The sequence below is a fragment of the Podarcis filfolensis genome, assembly GCF_964270895.1.
Source record: "Podarcis filfolensis genome assembly, chromosome: 15".
Taxonomy (NCBI): Eukaryota; Metazoa; Chordata; class Lepidosauria; order Squamata; family Lacertidae; genus Podarcis; species Podarcis filfolensis.
The window spans coordinates 26,646,700-26,667,654 of NC_139618.1; the positions used below are offsets into that span (position 1 = coordinate 26,646,700).

The 20,955-nt window shown below is 47.2% G+C and overlaps 1 protein-coding gene across 2 annotated transcripts; it reads left to right on the top strand.

Moving 5' to 3' along the window:
• The first annotated feature begins 10 nt into the window (after nucleotides 1-10).
• On the top strand, nucleotides 11-20,296 carry HTR3A (5-hydroxytryptamine receptor 3A). Of its 2 annotated transcripts, none has more exons than XM_083588759.1 (9): nucleotides 11-393; nucleotides 8,893-9,068; nucleotides 10,213-10,257; nucleotides 11,836-11,945; nucleotides 13,060-13,229; nucleotides 14,363-14,523; nucleotides 16,168-16,378; nucleotides 17,510-17,743; nucleotides 18,683-20,296. In XM_083588759.1, exons 1-9 carry the CDS (start codon nucleotides 309-311, stop codon nucleotides 18,970-18,972), a joined length of 1,482 nt encoding a protein of 493 aa, XP_083444885.1. In that variant the 5' UTR covers nucleotides 11-308; the 3' UTR covers nucleotides 18,973-20,296. The 2 variants fall into 2 exon arrangements, with proteins under 2 accessions (XP_083444885.1, XP_083444886.1); XM_083588760.1 differs by having other exon boundaries at nucleotides 12-393; nucleotides 8,902-9,068.
• Nucleotides 20,297-20,955: the final 659 nt, after the last annotated feature.

The following is a 20,955-nucleotide window of genomic DNA, read 5'->3' on the forward strand; positions in this document are numbered from 1 at the left end:
ATCCCTGAGCATCTTTGCATGACATCAGCTTGGGTGGGTGGGTGAATATCTTGGAGTCCTCTCTGCCTGAAACTTGAGGCAGCAGAGGGAGACTGATTACAACATTAATTATGCATTTTTTAAAAATCCAACAGTTAGGGGGAAACAAGAAAGGAGGGGAATAAAGTACGCTCTGCCTCCTTAATTGCATTTAATTTCTCTGCAGAGGCAAAGACAGAGTGGAAGAAAGGGGTGCGAGAGGGAACCATAAGATTTCCTCTGCTGTGTCAAGGCGATCGGAAGAAGCATTGAGCCATAAAGTGCTTTCCATGCTCCCCAAGGTGTTCATGGCTCCCTCTGCTCTGGGGGTCTCTCTGCTCCTGCTGTTCTTTACTTCTGTGCTGCAATGCAAAGGTAAGGAAACTTGAGCAAAAGTTTGAAAGGCTGCTTGTTTTGTGCCTGTGAGCTGAAGGAGAGACTTTGTAGGGGGGAAGGGGGGGCTGTCCACATTTGCGAGGTCGATCCGGAAAGGCTGCTGAACATTTCGTATTAAAGACAGCGGTGCAACTCGAATCATCTGAACTATGGGTCCCGTGTCACTGTACGTTTATGAAAGAACACTGACGGCTAGCTTTTGTTTGGTAATATTGGATTGCTCCAGGGCAATCCTGAGATTTGAATTGAGGGGAGGGGAGGGGAGGATAAGTTGAAACTAAAGAGAGAGAGAGAAAGGATAGCCTTCTTGTAAATGATAACTCTGGAATTTGCTGCCACAAGCTGCAAAGGCAGCTCCTCACTTGGACGGCTTTAAAAGGGGACAAGACGCATTCATACAGGAGGATGAGAGGTCTGCTAGTGGCTATGAGACTTGATGGCTTATGAATGGAACCTACAGATTCAGAGGAAGTCTACCTCCAAATCCCAGGTGTAGTGGGTGGGGGAAGAAGAAGAAGAAGAAGAAGAAGAAGAGAGCAGTTGTTTTCATGCCCTTCACGTGGGCTGCTTCACTGCTGGAAATAGAATGATTGGCTTAAAGCATCGTCAGCTCAGCAAGGTTCTTTTCTACTTTGTGGTGCATTTATCTCATTTTAGAGCAGCCTCCCTAACCTGTGGCCCTCTAGATATGATTGGACCCAACACCCTTCATCCCTAACCATTGGCCATACTGGGTGGGGCTGGTGGGAGCTGGGAGTGCAGCAAGATCAGGAGGGCAGCAGGTTGAGAAGGCTGGTGCAGACTCTAGACTTACTGGCCTTATGCCCCCACTGTTTAGATGACAATAATATGCACAACTTCAAAATATTGTAACCCAGCCCTGCTGTATTTGGGGCTCCTCTTGCTCAGTTTTGCTGATATAGAGTCCTTGGGCATCTGCCCTAACATTCTGACCTGATGGTACCCCTGGTTCTCTAGTGCCTTTATGTCTTCCACATTCTTTTAATAGAAAGTGCTGGATCTGAATGAAGAGGTGCTTTTCTTCATGGGATATTAGAAGCAATCTTTAACATTTGTGTGGATGAATCGCAATACCTTTTGTTTTTGCAAGTAAAGTGCAACTTTTCTTTTCTTTTTTTAAATGATTTAGGCTAGCTACCTTAAAAACACACCCCAAGTTTTGCACAGATAATTTTACCATTTTACTGTGGCTTTTTATTCTAATCTCAAGTTTCTTATCATTTGAACTAACTGGGGGCAGAGGAGACTGGAGAGATGGAAAAGTGCACATTTATTCACAGACCTGCGGAGAACAATAAAGCACTGGGGTGGGGGATGGGGACATGTTGTTTCAGAACCTGTTGCCTGAGCCAAGTTGAACTTGGAAACCCCAGTTCTGTGTATCGCTCATTGCTCAGAATGGCGGGGGTTGAAATCCTTGGACGGCAGCAACGGTGCAGAGAACAGATGATTGTGTTGTTGCTCAAGCTTCCTGTTCCTGATAACACAATGGACCGGGTTAGCTAATGATCATCTGTCAATTAGGGGCTCTTTGGTTTGCTAAGCAGTGGGAGCAGAATGTAGAGGAGCTGGAAAACACTGACAGGTGGACATCTGCTGTTGTTTGGTTGCCATCCCAAGACAGGTTTGAATGTGGCTTTCATTTTGGGACCATCCCTCCTCTTAACTTAAACTAGCACAATGTTAATGTTCTGGAAAAGTGACCAAAATGCAGAATGTCAGGACAGGGTAAGGAAATTGTAGCCCTCCAGATGTTACTGGGTGGGTGGACTACAGCTCCCATCATTCGTGGTTGTAGGCATGATGGCTGCCGGGGCTGATGGGAGATATAGTTCAACAACATCTGGAGGGCCACAGGTTCTCCATCGAGAATTGCAAATGTGGTTTCATGATTGGTGGCAGAAACTGTTTTGAAGTCCTTGTCTCAAAATCCCGTTGAAAGGAACCTGGACGAGGGATAGCTCAATTGGTAGAGTAAGAGTCTCTTGATCTCAAGGTTGTGGGTTTGAGCCCCACCTTGGACAAAAAGATTCCTGCATTGCTGGTGGTTGGACTAGATGACGCTTGTGGTCCCTTCCAACTCTACAATTCTATGATTCTATGGAAAGAAGGTTGGGTGAGCACAACATGTTTGTTCCAATGGGTCTTGCTTGGGGCACATTTTCAGCAGGGCTGTGGCCAGAATTATTAGGGATACTGTAAATAATCCATAGGGATGCGGGTGGTGTTGTGGGTTAAATCACAGAGCCTAGGACTTGCCAATCAGAAGGTCAGCGGTTCGAATCCCCGCGACGGGGTGAGCTTCCGTTGCTCGGTCCCTTCTCCTGCCAACCTAGCAGTTCAAAAGCACGTCAAAGTGCAAGTAGATAAATAGGTACCGCTCCAGCGGGAAGGTAAACGGCGTTTCTGTGCACTGCTCTGGTTCGCCAGAAGCGGCTTAGTCTTGCTGGCCACATGATCCGGAAGCTGTACGCCGGCTCCCTCGGCCAGTAAAGCGAGATGAGTGCCGCAACCCCAGTCGGTCATGACTGGACCTAATGGTCAGGGGTCCCTTTACCTTTACCTAAATAATCCATAAGAACATAACAGGAGTCCTGCTGAGCCAGACCAAAAGGTCCACCTAGTGCAGCATTCAGTTTCTCAAAATGGCCAGTCTTAAGCTCCCAAGATGCCCACAAGTAGGGCAAGAAAACAACAGCCCTCTCTAGTTGTTGTTCCCCAGTAGCTGGCATGCAGAAATAGAGTGCCTCTGAACATGCCATTTCCATGCAACCATCAAAAATGAGTAGCCATTGATAAACTCACCCTCCTGAACCTGCCTAATACCTTACCCTTAAGAAGAATCTCAGCCAGCAACCGTCTCTCCCCATCTTGTGGCAGAGAATCCCATACATTAATTGCACATTGTGCAAAGAAGTACCTTCTTATCGGTCGTGAACCTACTGCCAGTGAATTTAATTGGATGACCTCAAGTTCTAGTATTAGGAAAGTGGAAGGAGGGGTATAAGTAATTCTCTTATCCACTTTTTCAACACCATACATAATTTGATAAACCTCAATCATGTCCCTCACCAAGATACTCCCCGCCCAACTGAAAAGCCCCAAAATGCTTTTGGCTTTTCCTTGCAGGGAAGGTGCTTTATCCTTCCAAGATGAACATGGGAAACTGCCTGATGCTGAGTCACACCCCGTGGTCCATCTTACTCAGCATTGTTTACACTGACTGGCAGTACTTCTCTGGGATTTCATGCAGGGGGTCTCCCATGGAAATCATGGGACTTGAACCTTGGACCTTCTTGGTACAAAGCAGGTGCTCTACCAGCTGAGCTACAGCCCTTCCCATCATTTTGGTGGACCTTTTCCAGCATTACAATATACTGTTGGAGGTCTCTGAGTACAAGTTGTTGGAAATCACGGGAGTGGTTTCCTGTCACTTTCATGTCCTGCTTTTGGGCTTCTCACTGGGGCTTCTGGCTGGCCACTGTGAGAGCAAGATGCTGAACTTGATAGTTCATTGGCCTGATCCAGCAGGCTATTCTAGGGGCTGTCTAGATGTTGCTGAACTACAACTCCCATCATCCCTGGTCATTGAACATGCTACCTAGGGATGATGGGAGTGGTTGTCATTAGCTGTACCAGGCCAATGGACTATCAAGTTGAGCATCTTGTTCTCACAGTGGCCAACCAGATGCCTTCTCTAGGAAGCCCACAAGCTGGACCACAAGCACAAGGGCACTCTTCTCTCCTGTGTTTTCCAGAAACTGATATACAGCCACTGACTATGAAGCCAAAACATTGTGGGGGGCACTAGGTTGGGGAATCGTGCTCTAGCTCAGTATGACTGGTAGCAACTCTCCAGGCTCTCAGATATATAAGGACTTTTCTCAGTCCTTCAACCTGAAACCATTGCAGGTCAGAGTGTCAGGAATTTTAACCCTGGAAATTCTCCTTCAAAGAAGACACAGCCAGTGAGGTAGAAGCTCAGACAAGGTTAGCTGACGGGGTGTCCTCCAGAAGTTCTGGACTATAGCTCCCATGAGCCCAAACCAGAACAGGCAATGGTCCATGATGCTGGAAGTTGGACTCCACAACATGTAGTAGGTACTATGTTGGCTACTCCTAAGCCAGAGAGATCAATCAGCCAGAGAGAGAGAGGAGGAGAGGGGGAGAGAGAGACCCCAAACTCTGAACTCTCGAAGATTCAATATAGACAAAAGAAAGGACTTCTTCATGCAACACATAGTTAAACTATGGAACTCATTACCAAGGAGGAGGCAGTGATGGCCACCAGCTTGGATTCCTTTAGAAGAGGATTGGGATAAATTCATGGTGGAGAAAGCTGCCAGTTACTATTAGCCAAAATGGCTGTGTTCTAGCTCCACAGCAGTACGCCTGTCTCGGTTGCTGGAAATCACAACAGAGGAGAGTGTTGTTGGGTTTCTTTGGAGCATGTGGTTGGCCAGTGTAAGAACAGATTACTGGACTAGATGGGCCACTGGCCTGATCCTTGAGGTTTCTTCTTACATTCATAACCACTCAGCTCCCTCAAATGACTGCCACTTTTCTCGAAGATGGATTTGAATGAAATTCTTCCATTCCATCAGAGGGTGTCCTGCTTGCCTCAGTCTGCATCCCTGCCAGACATCAGTCAGCCCAAGGCTGCTCCAAATCCCACCACTTCTTTGCCCTTTCTAGGTGAAAAACAACATTCATTGTGTTCCTGGCATGTGAAAAACTAACAAACCCCAATGTGCTGTTTTTTGTTTTATTTTTTTCTAAAAAAACAGATCCCACTCCCATCTGCCGCATGCAGGAAATATGGGGGTGGAAGAGATAGAAAAGCTTGTTTTATTCCTAGGTGCTGGAGTCTTTTTGAAAAGGGCTGAGAAATGTGTGTCAAAGACCTCACTCCTGCTCCTTCCAAAACCACAGGTCCCCAAAGCCATTGGCTGGGAGCAAGCCAAGTCCACTAGCCCTTGGCTCAGCTCATACATCTCCATGCTCAGTTTGCAGAATCCAGGAGCATCTTGGGACTGAGTTCTTCGGCATGATGTTTTCAAGAGCCCAGTGAATCTATGAGTCCTCCAAGCTTCTTCCCTCCCTCCCCAACAGCTGAACCATGGACAACCCATCAAATCCTCTCTCTGTCATTTTAGCAAGAGTGCATAAACCACCCCTCCCCCAAAAAAACCTCAATAGCAGAGGCAAAAGGCCCAAGAGCTAATCCTGTAGCCAACCCTAGCCAGCTGTAGACCTTGCTGCATGCCAGTTGGATCTTTAAGGGTCATTTGGAAGAGACAAAGGCAAAATCTGCCATTGAATTACCCAGCCAGCCTGCTTTCAGCGGGCTCCCCTAATTTGTTTTCTTCTCTCTGCCTGGCCCTCCCCGTCTTCTCCCTCCAGCTGCCTGAAGCTCGTGCGCCCAGCTAGCTTAGAGGAATTATAGATGGTATGAAAAGGCAGAGGGGTCTGCTTGAAAAGCCTCCTCCAAGGATGCTCTCCCCCAAGCACCTGCAGATCTATTCCAATTAGGGGCTGCTTGCAAAGTGTGAATTGTGCCCCAGTCTTAGGAAGTCATGTTCAGGGAGAGACGTGGCAGGCAGGCAGGCAAGCAGCAGCTCTGCTGTTTTGACCTGGCTTTTTCCCTCCCATTGTGAGCTGCCTTGCAAGATAAGCTTGCATCAAAGGCAAATTTCAGTGCTATTAATGCTGGAACAGCTGCAACTATGAAAGTAGAGGTGGGCGATGCTACTTTTGTTTGTTTGTTTGTTACATCAATTCATTACAATTCACCAATTTTAACAAGATGGTAGCAAGTCTTTGTCTTCGTAAGGTCCACTGTTTCGTGACAGAACAGAACCTGATCTGGTGGAAAAGATCAAGAGGTTCATGGGAGAGATTCCGCCTCTGCTTTAGATACAGAATCAGCAGAGCCACATGTTACTTATTCTGGTTATCTATATAGCACCATCAGGTTACATGGTATCTTACTGAGTAGTGCTAGAGAGAAAACAACCAACCAACCAACCAACCCAAAGGCCTTTCTGCTGCAAGATGTTTACAGTCTCTTTCTCTTTTTTATATATAACATTTTTTTTTGTTTTACATAATTTTATACATTTTAACTTTAACCGTTTCAAACATTCAAATAAAAGGTTCTATTGAACCTTTGGACCTCCTTCCCTCCCTCCATGGGTTCCATATTCAAGATAACATTTTCTGCATCTTTTTCCTTTATCCATCTGTTAAATATCTATAGTTACCATAATCAATTCCACATTACAAGTGTCATTATATCCCTGCCAATGATTTTAACTGTTTACAGCTGTCTTTTAAATAAATTAAGAATTTACTCCAGTCTTTTAAGAATACTTGATCTTCCTGGTTTCTGATGTTCCCCATCAGTTTTGCCATCTCTGTGTACTTCATCAGTTTTGTCTGACATTCTTCTCTTGTTGGTATTTCTCCTTCCTTCCATCTCTGGGCTAGAAGCATTCTCGCTGCCGTCGTTGCATACATGAAAAGTATTTTATCCTCTTTTGGTATCTCTTCACCTATTATACCTAACAGAAAAGTTTCTGGTTTTTTTAAACAAATGTGTTTTTAAACATTTTCTTTAATTCATTATATATCATTTCCGGGAAAGCTTTTACCAATGTACATGTCCACCACAAAGCTGTTTACAGTCTCAATTAGAGCCAATTGGAGCACCCATCAAGCCTAAATGTAGCACATAGTCTGTTTTCAATGAGGGAATCACATTGCATGTGGATGGGAAGGTTAACCTTTCCCTCCACAACTGCATCCTCCACCCCCAATCATTCTTGCATTTCCTTTAGGCTGTGAGTGGGGGGGGGGGGGAGGAGCCTCCTATTTACTAGGATAGTGTCACGGTCCGGGTTACAAGCAGTCGGAGTCCGGGCTCGGTACATCGGGACTGGGGTAGAGGTCGGGAAGCAGGAATCAGAAGTCCAGGGTCAGCAGTCCAGGGGTCAGGAAGCCAAGAGTCCATGAATCAGGAAACCAAGAGTCAGGAAACCAGGAGTCAAGAAGCCAAGGGTCCAAGAGTCAGGAAACCAGGAGTCAAGAAGCCAAGGGTCCAAGAGTCAGGAAACCAGGAGTCAGGAACCCAAGAGTCCAAGGGTCAGGAAACCAGGAGTCAGGAAGCCAAGAGTCCAAGGGTCAGGAAACCAGGAGTCAGGAACCCAAGAGTCCAAGGGTCAGGAAACCAGGAGTCAGGAAGCCAAGAGTCCAAGGGTCAGGAAACCAGGAATCAGGAAGCCAAGGGTCCAAGAGTCAGGAAACCAGGAGTCAGGAAGCCAAGAGTCCAAGGGTCAGGAAACCAGGAGTCAGGAAGCCAAGGGTCCAAGAGTCAGGAAACCAGGAGTCAGGAAGCCGAAGCGATGCTAGGTGGGTACACTGGTGGAGGAAGGGGGGGCAGGGGAAGCGCACCGCCCCTGGCAGTGTGATCCCTGTGGGATTCCATCATGGCTGCCCCCCGCTGGGCACCCCACCCCTGCAGGCGGTGCGCTCCACCCCCAGAACACGTGTCCCGCCCCCAGAACATGCGTCCCGCCCCTGTGGGTGGTGCGCCCCGCCCCCAGGACATGTGGCAGCCCGCCTCCCCCAGCTCTCTGCCTCCAATGCCGGAGTATGAAGCTCCACCACTGGGTTGGTAGCATGTTGCTGTGGCAAAGAGCCAGAGGGAAATGCTGGTCTTATATACCCCTCCCAGCCCTTGCCACCAGGTGCTACGAGTCTTCTGTCAAGCCTCGCCTGTGCGGCCACGCCTTGCCCTTCCAGGCCAAGCTCAGGAAGGCCCCAGTCCTGCAAGGCTCTACCAGTCACAGGGCCTGGCTCCTGCACACACTCCTGACAGATAGGAGGCGTTTCCAAGCCTAACTGTGGAGTTGGAGGTAGGTGGGGTGCTGCAGTAGTGCCTGGTGCTCATTGGGGCCAGAGGGGCGTAAGGCAGGAGGCCAACAGTAGATGGAGCCAGAGCCAATTTGCTCCATACTCCTCTACAAAAGTGGCATTGAGACTAAGGAAGAAGAGGAAGCCAACAGCCAGTGTAAGGATTAGTTGTTAGGATAGGTAAATCTGGGCGGCTGAGGGCAGGCTGGGGTTGCTGAAGCAGTGCCCCCTTCACTTAATACAACCAGACTCCAATGCTGGATTATAAATTGGATTTTTTTCATTTTTATTTTTGCATACAGAAAGCAGTGGCAGGCTTTGGGTTCTCAAATATCAGCGGCACCCTGTGTGACGCTAAAATTCGACGCCCCCCCACCTCTTGCTCTCCATTCAACAGCATTGTTGTAGTGCCCTCTGCAGTCCAGCGCCTAGTGCCACTGCACGGGTCATGCCAGTCTAAAACCACCTCTTCAGAAAATCACCTTCAGGGAGTTTTACTGCCAAGAAGATACGGTCAATGACAGACATTGTTTTCTTTTCCAGCTTCTCCAGCTTATCATAAAACAGCCAGCAAACAAGCAAACTTGACTAAGCCTGCTCTCCGTCTGCTCTCTGACTATTTATTTTCCAACTACAAAAAGGATGTCCGTCCTGTTCGGAACTGGAGGAAGACCACCAATGTGGCTATCGATGTCATGGTCTATGCCATCCTGAGTGTGGTAGGTCTTCTCCTCCTCCGTCTCTCTCAAATGGTCCAGGTTTCCTGTTCCCATGTATCACTGTGGGCAAGGTGACAGACATGATCTACCTGAATTTAGGTAGCCCTTGCCATCTCCCAGGGAGATACAAGATTTTTATTTATTACTATGATTTATTAAATTTCTATACCACCCTTCATCCGAAGATCACAGGAGGTTTACGATATAAAAACACAAAAATGCATAACGTAGCAACAAATGAAAACAATACCTCCCACTTGTGTCCAGGTTTTCTGCTTCAGGCATTTAAAGAAGCTGGTCTCTACAATGTTTCACATCAGTGATGGGGAGCACCTGTGCCCCCCATGCTACTGGAGTATAATTCCCATCATCCCTGACCAATGGCTATGCTGGTTGGGGGAGATGGGGAGATTGATGGGAACTGGATTCCAGCAACATTGGGATGTTTGTGTTTGTGTGTCTATGTGTGACAGATGCTTCCCATCCCTGATTCACATGACACAATTGGAATTTATCTGTTGATTTTAGTGACTAATGAAAGAGGAGGGGTTCACTTCTAAAGCATCACTTAGGATTCTTTCATACACTTTTTTCCCCACTCCAGATGGGGACATCCATGGTGTGTTTCTATGCATGTAAAAAAAAGAAATGCAAAATGTGGGCAGTACCGAACTTATGTGTTCCATCAGCTCAAGGATTTCTACTTGTGCAGCAGAACTCCCCTTCTCCTCTTCCTGTGTATGCCCCACAACCTCCTTCTGTAGGGTTGGGGGAACTTTCAGAACAGATTTAGGGGTGCAAGTGGTGAGGAGAGGACAGAGGAGAAGTTCCTTGCACAAGCAGAAATCCTTATTCTGGTGGAAGGTGCTGCTGAGTGCTATGCTGGATACACCCTGTAAATATACCAAAAAGTCTGAAAACATAGGCATGTTAGAGATATAGTGCTGGGACTGGCTGCTTCTTCTTTTTTAGTGTGCCTGCATGCACTGTGTTAGTTGTTGTCTGATTGCTTATGGGGGCTCCCTGCAAATTCTTTAAGGTGTCACCTTACTTTCCTGCAGCCAGCCATATAGGGAGGTCAATAGTGGAACCGGCCCCTTTGGTTTCATTAGCCTGATCTCTGCTTCTCTGTTTTCAACAACAGGATGAGAAAAACCAAGTCCTGACAACGTATATCTGGTACAGACAGGTAAGAAGGCTGTGCCAATGGGAGCAATTTGCTCTCCTCCTTTCCTGACCAACCCCTTTGACCGAGCAGCTGCTCACCACTGACACCACATAGGTCTCTTGATTCCTAGGATGCAATCTTCCATTCACTGGACTCCATAGTCTCCCTCTGCTGCGCTGGCTTCTGCAGACTATGGCTAGGGTTCTGTACTGGAAAACTAGGCAGCATCTGCCATGAGCACTAAGCATTTGACAGCATAGAGAGGCAATTAAGCCCCATTTTTTTCCAATACAAGTTGCTCCTGGTGTTCAGACTTTGTTTTTGGCATCAGACTGTCTCTAGAGACAATGGTGTGCACCTCTGGGGGAGAAGTCACACCACTGCATTAATAGCACCAACATGACCCTGGGGCGCAAGCCTGGGCCAGGCTACCACATTGATAGTTTGTACAGCAATTTAGAATGTCACTATTCTGGGTACCAAAGGAAGAAGGAAGTAGCATAGGAGGGAAGACAAGAGTGCATGATGTGAGCAGCTTAGAAATAAAACAGGCCTCATCCTCAGAAGTGCAGATGGGCCAGGAGGCTTTATCTTACAATTGAAAAAAGAAAAGAGAAGCATGAAAAGAGGAAAAATGAACGATGGGGAGCATCTTGGCTCCCACCCAACACTGACAGAGGCTTTTACTTGGAAGTAAGGAAGGTATATTTATGCAGACAAGTAATGGTACAGGTTCAGAGCAGATACACTGCTTGAGAGTCACAATTTAGGAGCTAAAAAGCAGGGCCAGAAGTTCAGAACTGGACAGAAGTGACAGAGATGTCCCAACAAGATCCCCCACCTCTCCTGCTTTTAAAGATGAGGTGAGGCAAGGCAAGGCAAGGCGTGTTCACTCACAAGACTCGCTTGCCTTGTGGTGATGTTGAGCTTGCCAGCAAACACTCTGTTGGGGCAGGTGGGTCTGCTTCCATCTAAGAAGGTGCTTGGTTCTAGGTGACAAGACTGGACCCTCTTGTGTAAGCTTTTGTTCAGCCTCCCCTTTTGGCTGATCAAAGCCCCCCACAGCCTCCACTGAGGCTCTCCGCTCCACAGGAATCTCAGTACCCCTGCTCCCCCTTTCAAAGTGCAGAAATGGGGTGGAAAGTGAAAAATTCCTCTCCTCTAACCCAGGTTTGCACAGGGAGGAGGGGAAAAGAAAACTCAACCACAAGTTTCTTAAACAAAATAAAAATTTTCCTTCCTTCCTTCCTTCCTTCCTTCCTTCCTTCCTTAGAGACCAACTAAGCTCATACCAATAACAAACTTAGTTGGTCTCTAAGGTGCTACTGGAAGGAATATTTTTATTTTGTTTCAACTACGGCAGACCAACATGGCTACCTACCTGTAACAAGTTTCTTAAAGTTACAGTTAAACAGTTATATAGCTCTGTCTGTGCAAGTCCTGGCTGTCTAAGAGATTGGCAACTCTCCAGAGCCATTCTTTCCTCAAATCAGATCCCAGAATAGAATAGTTGGCACCTACCCACAAGTGGTTCAGCACAGCACCCCACCTACTTATTTCCATCTACCACTGTGTCAGATCCTCCCTTCTGTTTTGCAGCACTGGATCGATGAGTTTCTGCAGTGGAATCCAAGGGACTTTGACAACATCACCCAGATGTCTGTCCCTACTGAAGCCATCTGGGTCCCAGACATTCTTATCAATGAATTGTAAGTGCACCATCCTTCTTGGGTTCTCCCCCCCCCCCATCCTCTTTCCACATTGTGGAAGCCAAAATATGGGATGGAAGAGAATGTGAGGATTTATTTCTGTTCTCTCACCGTTCCTCCCTTCCCAAGCCAACCTCTCCACTTTGTATTCTTGACAATGCTTTTCCTCTGGCTTGCCCCTCTGTGTACTGTATATTGCAGATGGGGAGAAGGCTGAGAAATTGGGATGGTTCCAGTAGTGGAAAACTATAAACACTCATAATTACCCTTGCTGTGTTGGGCGTGGGATTCAAATTTTCTGAGGAGAGAGGGAGAGGGAGAGACAATGGAGGGGCAGCTGTGGAGCCGTCAATGCATACTTGGAAGAGAGGGAAAGAAGGAAGGAAAGGCGGGAGGATGGAGTTATTGTTCTAAACCACCCTCCTTCTATTGTGACCACTGGAAGGCCTAAGCAAGGATCAGAAAGCCGCTTTGGGGAGGAGAGGAAAATTCCCTTTCCGTATTCATGTTTGTAAGGTAAACAGCTTCATTGGACAATGGGTGCATTATTTTAATGGGTCATCACAAGAGAGAACCCACTTGAGGGCAGTGGCGTAGCGTGGGTTGTCAGCACCCGGGGCAAGGCAAGTAATTTGCGCCCCCTAGCCCGTGGATTTGCGCCCCCTAACCCGTGGATTTGCGCCCCCTAACCCATGGATTTGCCCTAACCCCAGATGTTGCGCCCGGTGCGGCCTGCCCCCCCTGCACCCCCACGCTACGCCACTGCTTGAGGGGGGAGGAGGAGTATTACAGGGTTCATAGGAAGCTGTTCAATACTGAGCCAGACCTATGGTCCATCTGTGTCTAGTGTGGTATAGCGGTCAGAGTGTTGGACTAGGATCTAGGAGACCAGAGGACAAATGAGAATCTAGGGTAGGAGAGGTGGAATGTGGTGGAGCGGCTAGAATCGTGAACAGGGAGCATGCTGCAATGTTTTGTTATCGGTAACCACTTGTAGCTCAGCATCTGGAATCTGGGATGGAGCAGTTCCATTGCTTGGTGGGTTTTGACTGCAGCCCAAATGGTTCATGTTCTCTCCCCTCACTTTGGCTCCCCCACTCTCTGTTTCCTGCAGTGTGGATGTGGGGAAATCCCCCGATATTCCCTATGTTTACATCCTCCATCATGGGGAAGTGCGGAACCTCAAGCCTGTCCAGGTGGTCACTGCCTGCAGCCTGGACATCTATAACTTCCCCTTTGATGTGCAGAACTGCTCTCTGACCTTCACCAGCTGGCTGCATAACAGTATGTGAGCAGTTGTGTTGATTTTGCCCTGTGGCTTGCTGCATGCTGGGAGAAGAGGCCATCTCCCCTCGACCTCCTCCCTGCAGAATAGGCTTGTCAATAGCTGCTTATTGTGATGGCTAAATGCAAGCATCATATGTACATGCTTCCTATCTCCAAGTAGCAGATACAGGAGCAAACTGTTAGAGGTGTGTGTCTCCCAGGAATAAAGCACTGAACGTAACTCACATCCACACCACGTTTCAAGCACTATGAGACCATTTAAAAGAATTCTGGGAGCTGTAGTTTGTTAAGGGTCCTGAGAGTTATTAGGAGACTCCTTATTCCCCTTCCAGAGCCACACTTCCCAGAGTGGTTTAACAAGCAATCCCTCTTCACAGGGAACTCTGGGAAGTGTGGCTCTGGAAGGGCAACAAGGAGTCTCCTAACAACTCTCAGGACCCTTAACAAACTACAGCTCCCAGAATTCTTTGGTAGAAACCATGACTGTTTAAAATGGTATCATAGTGCTTTAAATGTATGGCGTATATGTGGCTTAAGACAGACCCTTTTATGTGATCCAACTTGGCAGATACTATGGCCACCAATACCTTTTAAAGGAACCTGATTCTCACATAATCCCATTCTTTCAAGTGTTAGGCATGCACTCATCTTAGCTTGTTGAGTTGTGGCCCATTCATCTGGCATTGCAGTGACTAACAACAACAACAACAACATGTTTTTCCATCTATAAGACGCCCCCATGTATAAGATGCCCCCTATTTTGGGGGACTCAGATTTAAGAAAATGGGAGAGATGGTCCAGAGTATGATGCCTCCTAATTTTTGACATTATTTTAAAGGGAAAAAACCTAGTCTTATACACGGAAAAATACGGTATTTATATGCTGCCCATCTGACTGGGTTGCCCCAGCCACTCTGGGTGGCTAATATAATGGGCTCTCATTTTGGAACCTGCATCGTGGGGTTTTCATGTGTGGCCATCAGTCCAAAGTTATGTCTTTGATGGGACACACAGAAAGGTCATCAAATCACTTGGAGATGGGTGTAGCATGGAAAAGGGAGGGGATTCCTGCAGAGGGTGATATCTTTGGCACCCTCATCCTACTTTTCTTCCTGTCTTCTGTTCCTCAGTCCGGGACATTAACATCTCCCTGTGGCGGACCCCAGAGGAAGTGAAACATGACAAGAGTGTCTTCATGAACCAGGGGGAATGGGAGCTTCTGCACGTTCTCAGCCAGTTCCGAGAGTTCAGTGTTGGTGACAGCGACTTCTATGCTGAGATGAAGTTCTTCGTAAGAAGTTTTGGCGGGCCTGGGCAGGGGTGGTGGGTGGGAGCCAGAAACAGAATATTCAGTGCATATTATTTGTTAAAGAAGGCTGGAGGTGGAAGAGTGGTGCAAAGCTCTCACGATGAGAAGCTGCTGCTGCAGGTTTCTTGCTAGTTTTCAAAAGGAGGAGGGAGGAGAAATGGGTTTTCTCTAAACTGGAGTTACCTGAATCCAGAAGGGGAAATAGATGCTTCAGTATCAGAATGAGGAGAGTCAGTCTGCTGCAGGTTGTGACCTATACCTTATAGAAGCACAGGGTTGTAGCCAGTTAACTTCTTCTCAGCACAGACCTACTGAAATTCATGAGCCTAAGTTATCCATGCCTCTTAATTTCAGTGGTCTACTCTGAGTGTGGTGTGTCATTGGAGGCAAGCCACAGGAACTACAGCTCAGCTGAAACAATTCATTCAGAAAGACCAAAAGGCACCCCCAAATTTTTGTGTGATTTTTGGCACTGCTTGCCAAACATCATTCATCAACTTTGCCCTCACTCACCCTCACCCTCACCCTCATTTTCCCTCTTTTGTCCTTGGCCACTACATCATGTAGCAGCATTCAATTGCTTTGTGGCATTCTGCTCCAGGACTGCAGAACATCATGTTCGATGACTTCTTAGAAGGCTGAATTTCTAAGATATCATTAATTTCTCTTCCTGGTTTCCCCCTGAGCATTCCTTTCTTAAAATGCACATTCAGAGAAAATGGGGCCTCTTCCTGCAATATATCTCATAACTTATATATATTTTAAAATCATCTTACCCAGTGCTTTTTTTTAAGAGATAATGATGCTGGTACTCACCTTGAAGTTGTTACAGTAAGTGCCACACTTATTTTTTTTAAAAAACCTTTATTGGAAATTCAAAAAGTACATAATTATGTGTGCACTAAACATGGTGAGACTTAAATAAAAGGGAGAAAGAGAGAAAGAGAAACAGAACCTGTGTAGAAGGGAAAATAAAGGGGGGAGGGGAAAAACACACACCCAAAGCTGTATATTTTACAAGGTGGTTATTGTACTTCACGAGATCTTAACCTACTACAGTATTTGTAAGAATGGATACCATTCCCATTTTTTGGCGAGGGAAGGTACCAGTACTGTGTGCCCTTGATTACCCCCAGGAAAAAAAGCACTGACCTCACCAGATTCCCAACTTTGAAATATTATACTCAGCTTGGAGAGGTCTTGCAAACCCAGTGCGACTTTTCCTGAATTCCCTGCGTCTTGACTTTGGTGCTTTTCTAATATTATGAAGGAGAACATTTTGGGGCCACGTGTTGTGAAAACATGGGCTGTGGAATCAGCCAGCCCTGCTCCAGGGAAGGAAGGGTTAACCTTGCCTGACAGGCCGTTTTGCAGCAAGCAAAGGGCATAAATATTTCAGCAGCGGGAGGAAAGACTGGGCAGTGATGCACATCCCAAAGGACTCCTTGATGCCCCCCTGCCAGCTTAGCCAGACGCCTGGTGCCAATGGAGCCCTTGGCTTGTGCCACTTTGCAGTAGCTTAGGAAGCATTAAATGGGACGGTGAATTTGAGGGAGAGCCAGCCACTCATTAGAGCATGTCTCAGCTAGACCCAAGGCCCCTGCCTGATTCCTTGTGCCTTGGCAGGTGGTCATCCGAAGACGCCCCCTCTTTTACGCCGTCAGCCTACTGCTCCCCAGCATCTTTCTGATGGTCATGGACATTGTGGGCTTCTACCTGCCCCCTGACAGTGGAGAGAGGGTCTCCTTCAAGATCACCCTGCTCTTGGGCTACTCTGTTTTCCTGATCATTGTCTCTGATACACTGCCAGCCACGGCTATTGGGACCCCGCTGATAGGTAATAATAATAATTTTATTATTTATACCCTGCCCATCTGGCTTGGTTTCCCCAGCCACTCTGGGTGGAGACATAAAACATCAAGTGTTAAAAAACCTCCCAATACAGGGCTGCCTTCAGATGTCTTCAAAAAGTTGTGTAGTTCTTTATCTCCTTCACATTCTTTATCTCCTTCCACCGGGAGGGCACCACTACCAAGAAGGCCCTCTGCCTGGTTCCCTGTAGCTTCTTGAAATGAGGGAACCAGCAGAAGACCCTCGGAGGAGGACCTCAGTGTCTGGGCTGAGTGATGGGGGTGGAGACACTCCTTCAGGTGTACTGGGCTGAGTAAGATCACAGCAGCCCCATTGACAAAAAACATGAATGGGATGAATTGTGCAGCATGGCTAGTGGTGCCTTGCGTTCAGTCAGCTGTGGGATAAAACAAAAAAGGGTTAAGATGTGCTTGTGACATCAGCCCTATTATGATTAATTTTTATTTTATTTATTAATTGCTTTCCATACACAAAATGTCTCAAAAACTGACCTTCAGGTCCAGAAAAACCCCGAAACCCCAAAAGCAAAGGCTGAAAATGCTTAAATACATCAGGATATACAACAGCCTTGGTGTGCTCCATGGGGATTATTGGCAAGTTTGCTAGGCATGCCTTCCTGTTTTTGAGGGGTTTTTTGCTAGCAGTCCTGGGATTTGGGTCATGGCCAATGAACTGCACAGCTTGGGCTACCTACAGCATCATCTGAACGTTATTCCATGTGTGAGAAGGTGTGATTGAGGTGCAGATCTCGGCCCAAAGAGGAAAGGGAGAAAGAATCTAGGCTAAGAAATGTTAAAGGAGTTCTCACTGAGGGAGGATCAACAACCCCACACAGGGTTTTTGAGGAGCCCCAAAGGCTGAGCGGCAGTGGGAGATGAGGGGGTGTGAGAAATGGAGGGCTTGTTTCTGGTGCTAGAAGCTTTATCTCATATAATCTTTGAATGGGGAGGGACCCTGAGGATCATGCAGGAATATGCAGCTATCCCTTACAAGGATCGGACCTGCAATTTTGGTGTTATCAGCGCCACTCTCTAACCAACTGAGCTACTTAGCTCAGAAATGGACTTGGCTGAAGGTCATGGCTTTCCTCCAACAGGGGTCTATTTTGTGGTGTGCATGGCGTTGCTGGTCATTAGCTTGACCGAGACCATCCTCATAGTGCGACTTGTGCATAAACAAGATCTACAGCCTCATGTACCTGACTGGGTGAAGCGCTGGGTGCTGGAACGGGCCACCATCCTGCTCTGCATCCGAGACAGGAACACGTTTTGTCCAGTCCACACTCAGAGCTCTGACATCTCTGGGAACATGGAAAACAACGACAGTACAGGTAAGAGCAAGATCAAAGTCCCAAATGGGAATGCAAGCGTGCAAACACCCTGTTCAGATGGATGCCCATATCGAATGGTACATTATTGGGGATAGAAAGGCTAACTGAGTGAAAGCAAATGGAGTGCAGAGAGCGAGGGAGAAAATAGCTGCTAATATTTTACTGGGCAAACTGAACAAAAACAGGACATAATATGAGGAGAAATGAACAGAGAGGTTTGATCTTATTTATAGGCCTTGTGGACAGCAGGGGTAGACATGCAACCAAACATACAGGGGAAAATTTCCTCAGAACTACATAGCCAGGTGGCGCTGTGGGTTAAACCACAGAGCCTAGGACTTGCCGATCAGAAGGTCAGCAGTTTGAATCCCTGTGACAGAATGAGCTCCCATTGCTCGGTCCCAGCTCCTGCCAACCTAGCAGTTCAAAAGCATGTCAAAGTGCAAGTAGATAAATAGGTACCGTTGCGACGGCAAGGTAAACAGCGTTTCCGTGCGCTGGTCTGGTTCGCCAGAAGCGGCTTAGTCATGCTGGCCACATGACCCGGAAGCTGTACGCTGGCTCCCTTGGCCAATAAAGCGAGATTAGCGCCACAACCGCAGAGTCGGCCATGACTGGACCTAACAGTCAGGGGTCCCTTTACCTTTACCTTACAAAGCCAATCAGAACCTTAGCAAGGATCATGCCAACCTGGCTGGTTGCTAGACAACACCTCCTCCACTGCCACCTATCTTGATTGGCTGTCTGTCAGCTGCGGCCACCCTTAGGTTCCTAACCGAATGATCCTTGCTGTCATGTTAAGTTATTGAAATGATTGCGATGAGCGAAGTGGGGAGCTGTTGTGAACAGACCCAGGGCACTTAGGCTGGGACACAGCTCCCCAGTGTGTCCCTCATATTTGTTTCAGCTTTACCGACTATTTCCTTTACCTCTCTCCAGCCAAACTGAACCACTACAGCTGTGAAAGCACACGTGACTTCGAAGGAGGAGCAAGTGGTACTATGACCCAGCCACAAGGGGAGAGCTCACTGGTGGTTGAAAGTATCCTGCAAGAGATTGCAGCCATTCGCCAGTTTCTGGAGAAGCGGGATGAATTCCGTGACATTGCCCGTGAATGGCTGCAGGTGGGCTACGTCCTGGATGTTCTTCTTTTCCGGGCATACCTAGTAGCTGTGCTAGCCTATAGCATCACATTGGGCACTCTGTGGTCCATCTGGCAATACGCCTGAGACACACACCATACAAATGGGTTTGTCAAGCAGTTATGCTTGATGAGTCTTTTTGAGGTCTTTGGACTCATTGATATGTAGAACTAAGACCCAGGCTCTGAGGTACTGCTCATGGACATGCATCTTAAGATTGGTGGCTTCAAGTGTCTCTTAAGACTAGTCAATGTGTATCTATTTTGTTATCAAGGTGCAATACTTGCCTAAGTGGCTTGTGACCTGCCATCCCCACTTGTCTTACCTGCAAAAAAAGGGCAGAAGCACATGCAGTTGCTCCTAAGCAATGTTTGTACACATCCTAAAAATAAATACATACCTTATGATGCATGCCAGTTAAAAACAAATTCCGATTCTGGCTCCAAATTGGATCCCAGAAGGGGAAAGGAAGATGAGTTGCATGGAACTGATTTTATTTTTTTTACCCTACCCTAAATCCAGTCTTCCTGCTTTCCACCCCAATTCTACATTTTCATTGCCAACGCTCCATTGCAGAGCACATTTCCCACCTCCATCTCAGCGCAAAGGAGCTTCATCCTGGTGGCCAAGCTATTTTGCTTTAACTAGCCCTGTCAACCCGAGAATATGCCAAATATGGATAGAAATCTTGCAGTGGAGCTTGCCTAGGATTGCCAATCAAAAGTTGGCAGTTCGAATCCCCGCGATGGGGTGAGCTCCCATTGCTTGGTCCCTGCTCCTGCCCACCTAGCAGTTCGAAAGCACGTCAAAGTGCAAGTAGATAAATAGGTACCGCTCCAGCGGGAAGGTAAATGGCGTTTCTGTGTGCTGCTCTGGTTCACCAGAAGCGGCTTAGTCATGCTGGCCACATGACCCGGAAGCTGTATGCTGGCTCCCTCGGCCAATAAAGTGAGATGAGCGCAACAACCCCAGAGTTGGTCACGACTGGACCAGGGGTCCCTTTACCTTTCCCTTACTATACAAAGAAAGTTTCACAGTGGAGAACCAAAACCAGGGTCACATCTAGTCATTTGCTACAATCCTTTCCTCCCTGCTGCATCTGTTTACTGGGTTTGAGGCCAGTTGTTGCTGAAGACTATGTTCTACCAGCACTTTCTCTCCCTCACCCTGATGCCATTTCTTATTGGGGACTATATTTTTCAGACGTCTTGAAATGTCTCAGACATTTGCTGCCAAGGGTGCATGATGCTCAGACTGTTTCCCCATTTTGTAAATAATGTTCCTCCCCACCTGTACAGTAACTAGCTGCTTGCATTAACCTTTTCACCTGAGCCATCTGTAAAGCAGGCAGCTTCTTTTCTCGTGGTTCATCCATTTGTTGTGCAATAAACTGGGTGTTTCTTAAGTTAAATAGAATGTGCCGGAGTTACTCATTACAGCCAGAAAGGAGGTGGGGGCTATGGGCAAGGAATGAAAGGGCATGGAAGACCCCACGGTTAAGTATCTGGAGAAGGTAAGACTGGTTCTTCTTCTTTTTTTAAATCAACATTGATTCAGCATTGATTCACTCATTGAAAACACTCATCCCTGGCTTGGGGAAAATGCAAAAACATTCCTGCATGTGATAGAGCACTAGAAGGTATAGAGAAGATAAGGTGGTAGTTTCCACTTGGTCAGTTTCTGTTGGTGTGGGAATGTGTAAATCCTAATCTAGAGGTTCATAGCTGTCCACAAGTCTCAATGAAATTAGCAGAACATGTTAGTCACCTCCAGCTTAAATCCCATTGATTTCAATGGAACTTAAGTCAACTATTTTCTATCAGTTGTGTTCAGTAACTCAAGGATACATCTTCTATCCAGATGCCATGGACTGGTGGGATGAGTGGTGGGAGGCACCAGCTGGGGAACCCCGAAGGGAACCCCCAGGGGAAGAAAGCTCAACCAGGGGATTGATGGTGGGATGACAATGAGTGGTCAGAGAGGGAAGAGGGAGTAGACTGGAAGGAGGAAGTGTCAGAAGCTGAAGAGGTAACAGGGTTTATTGAACAGGAAGAGGCTGTGGCAGAGCAC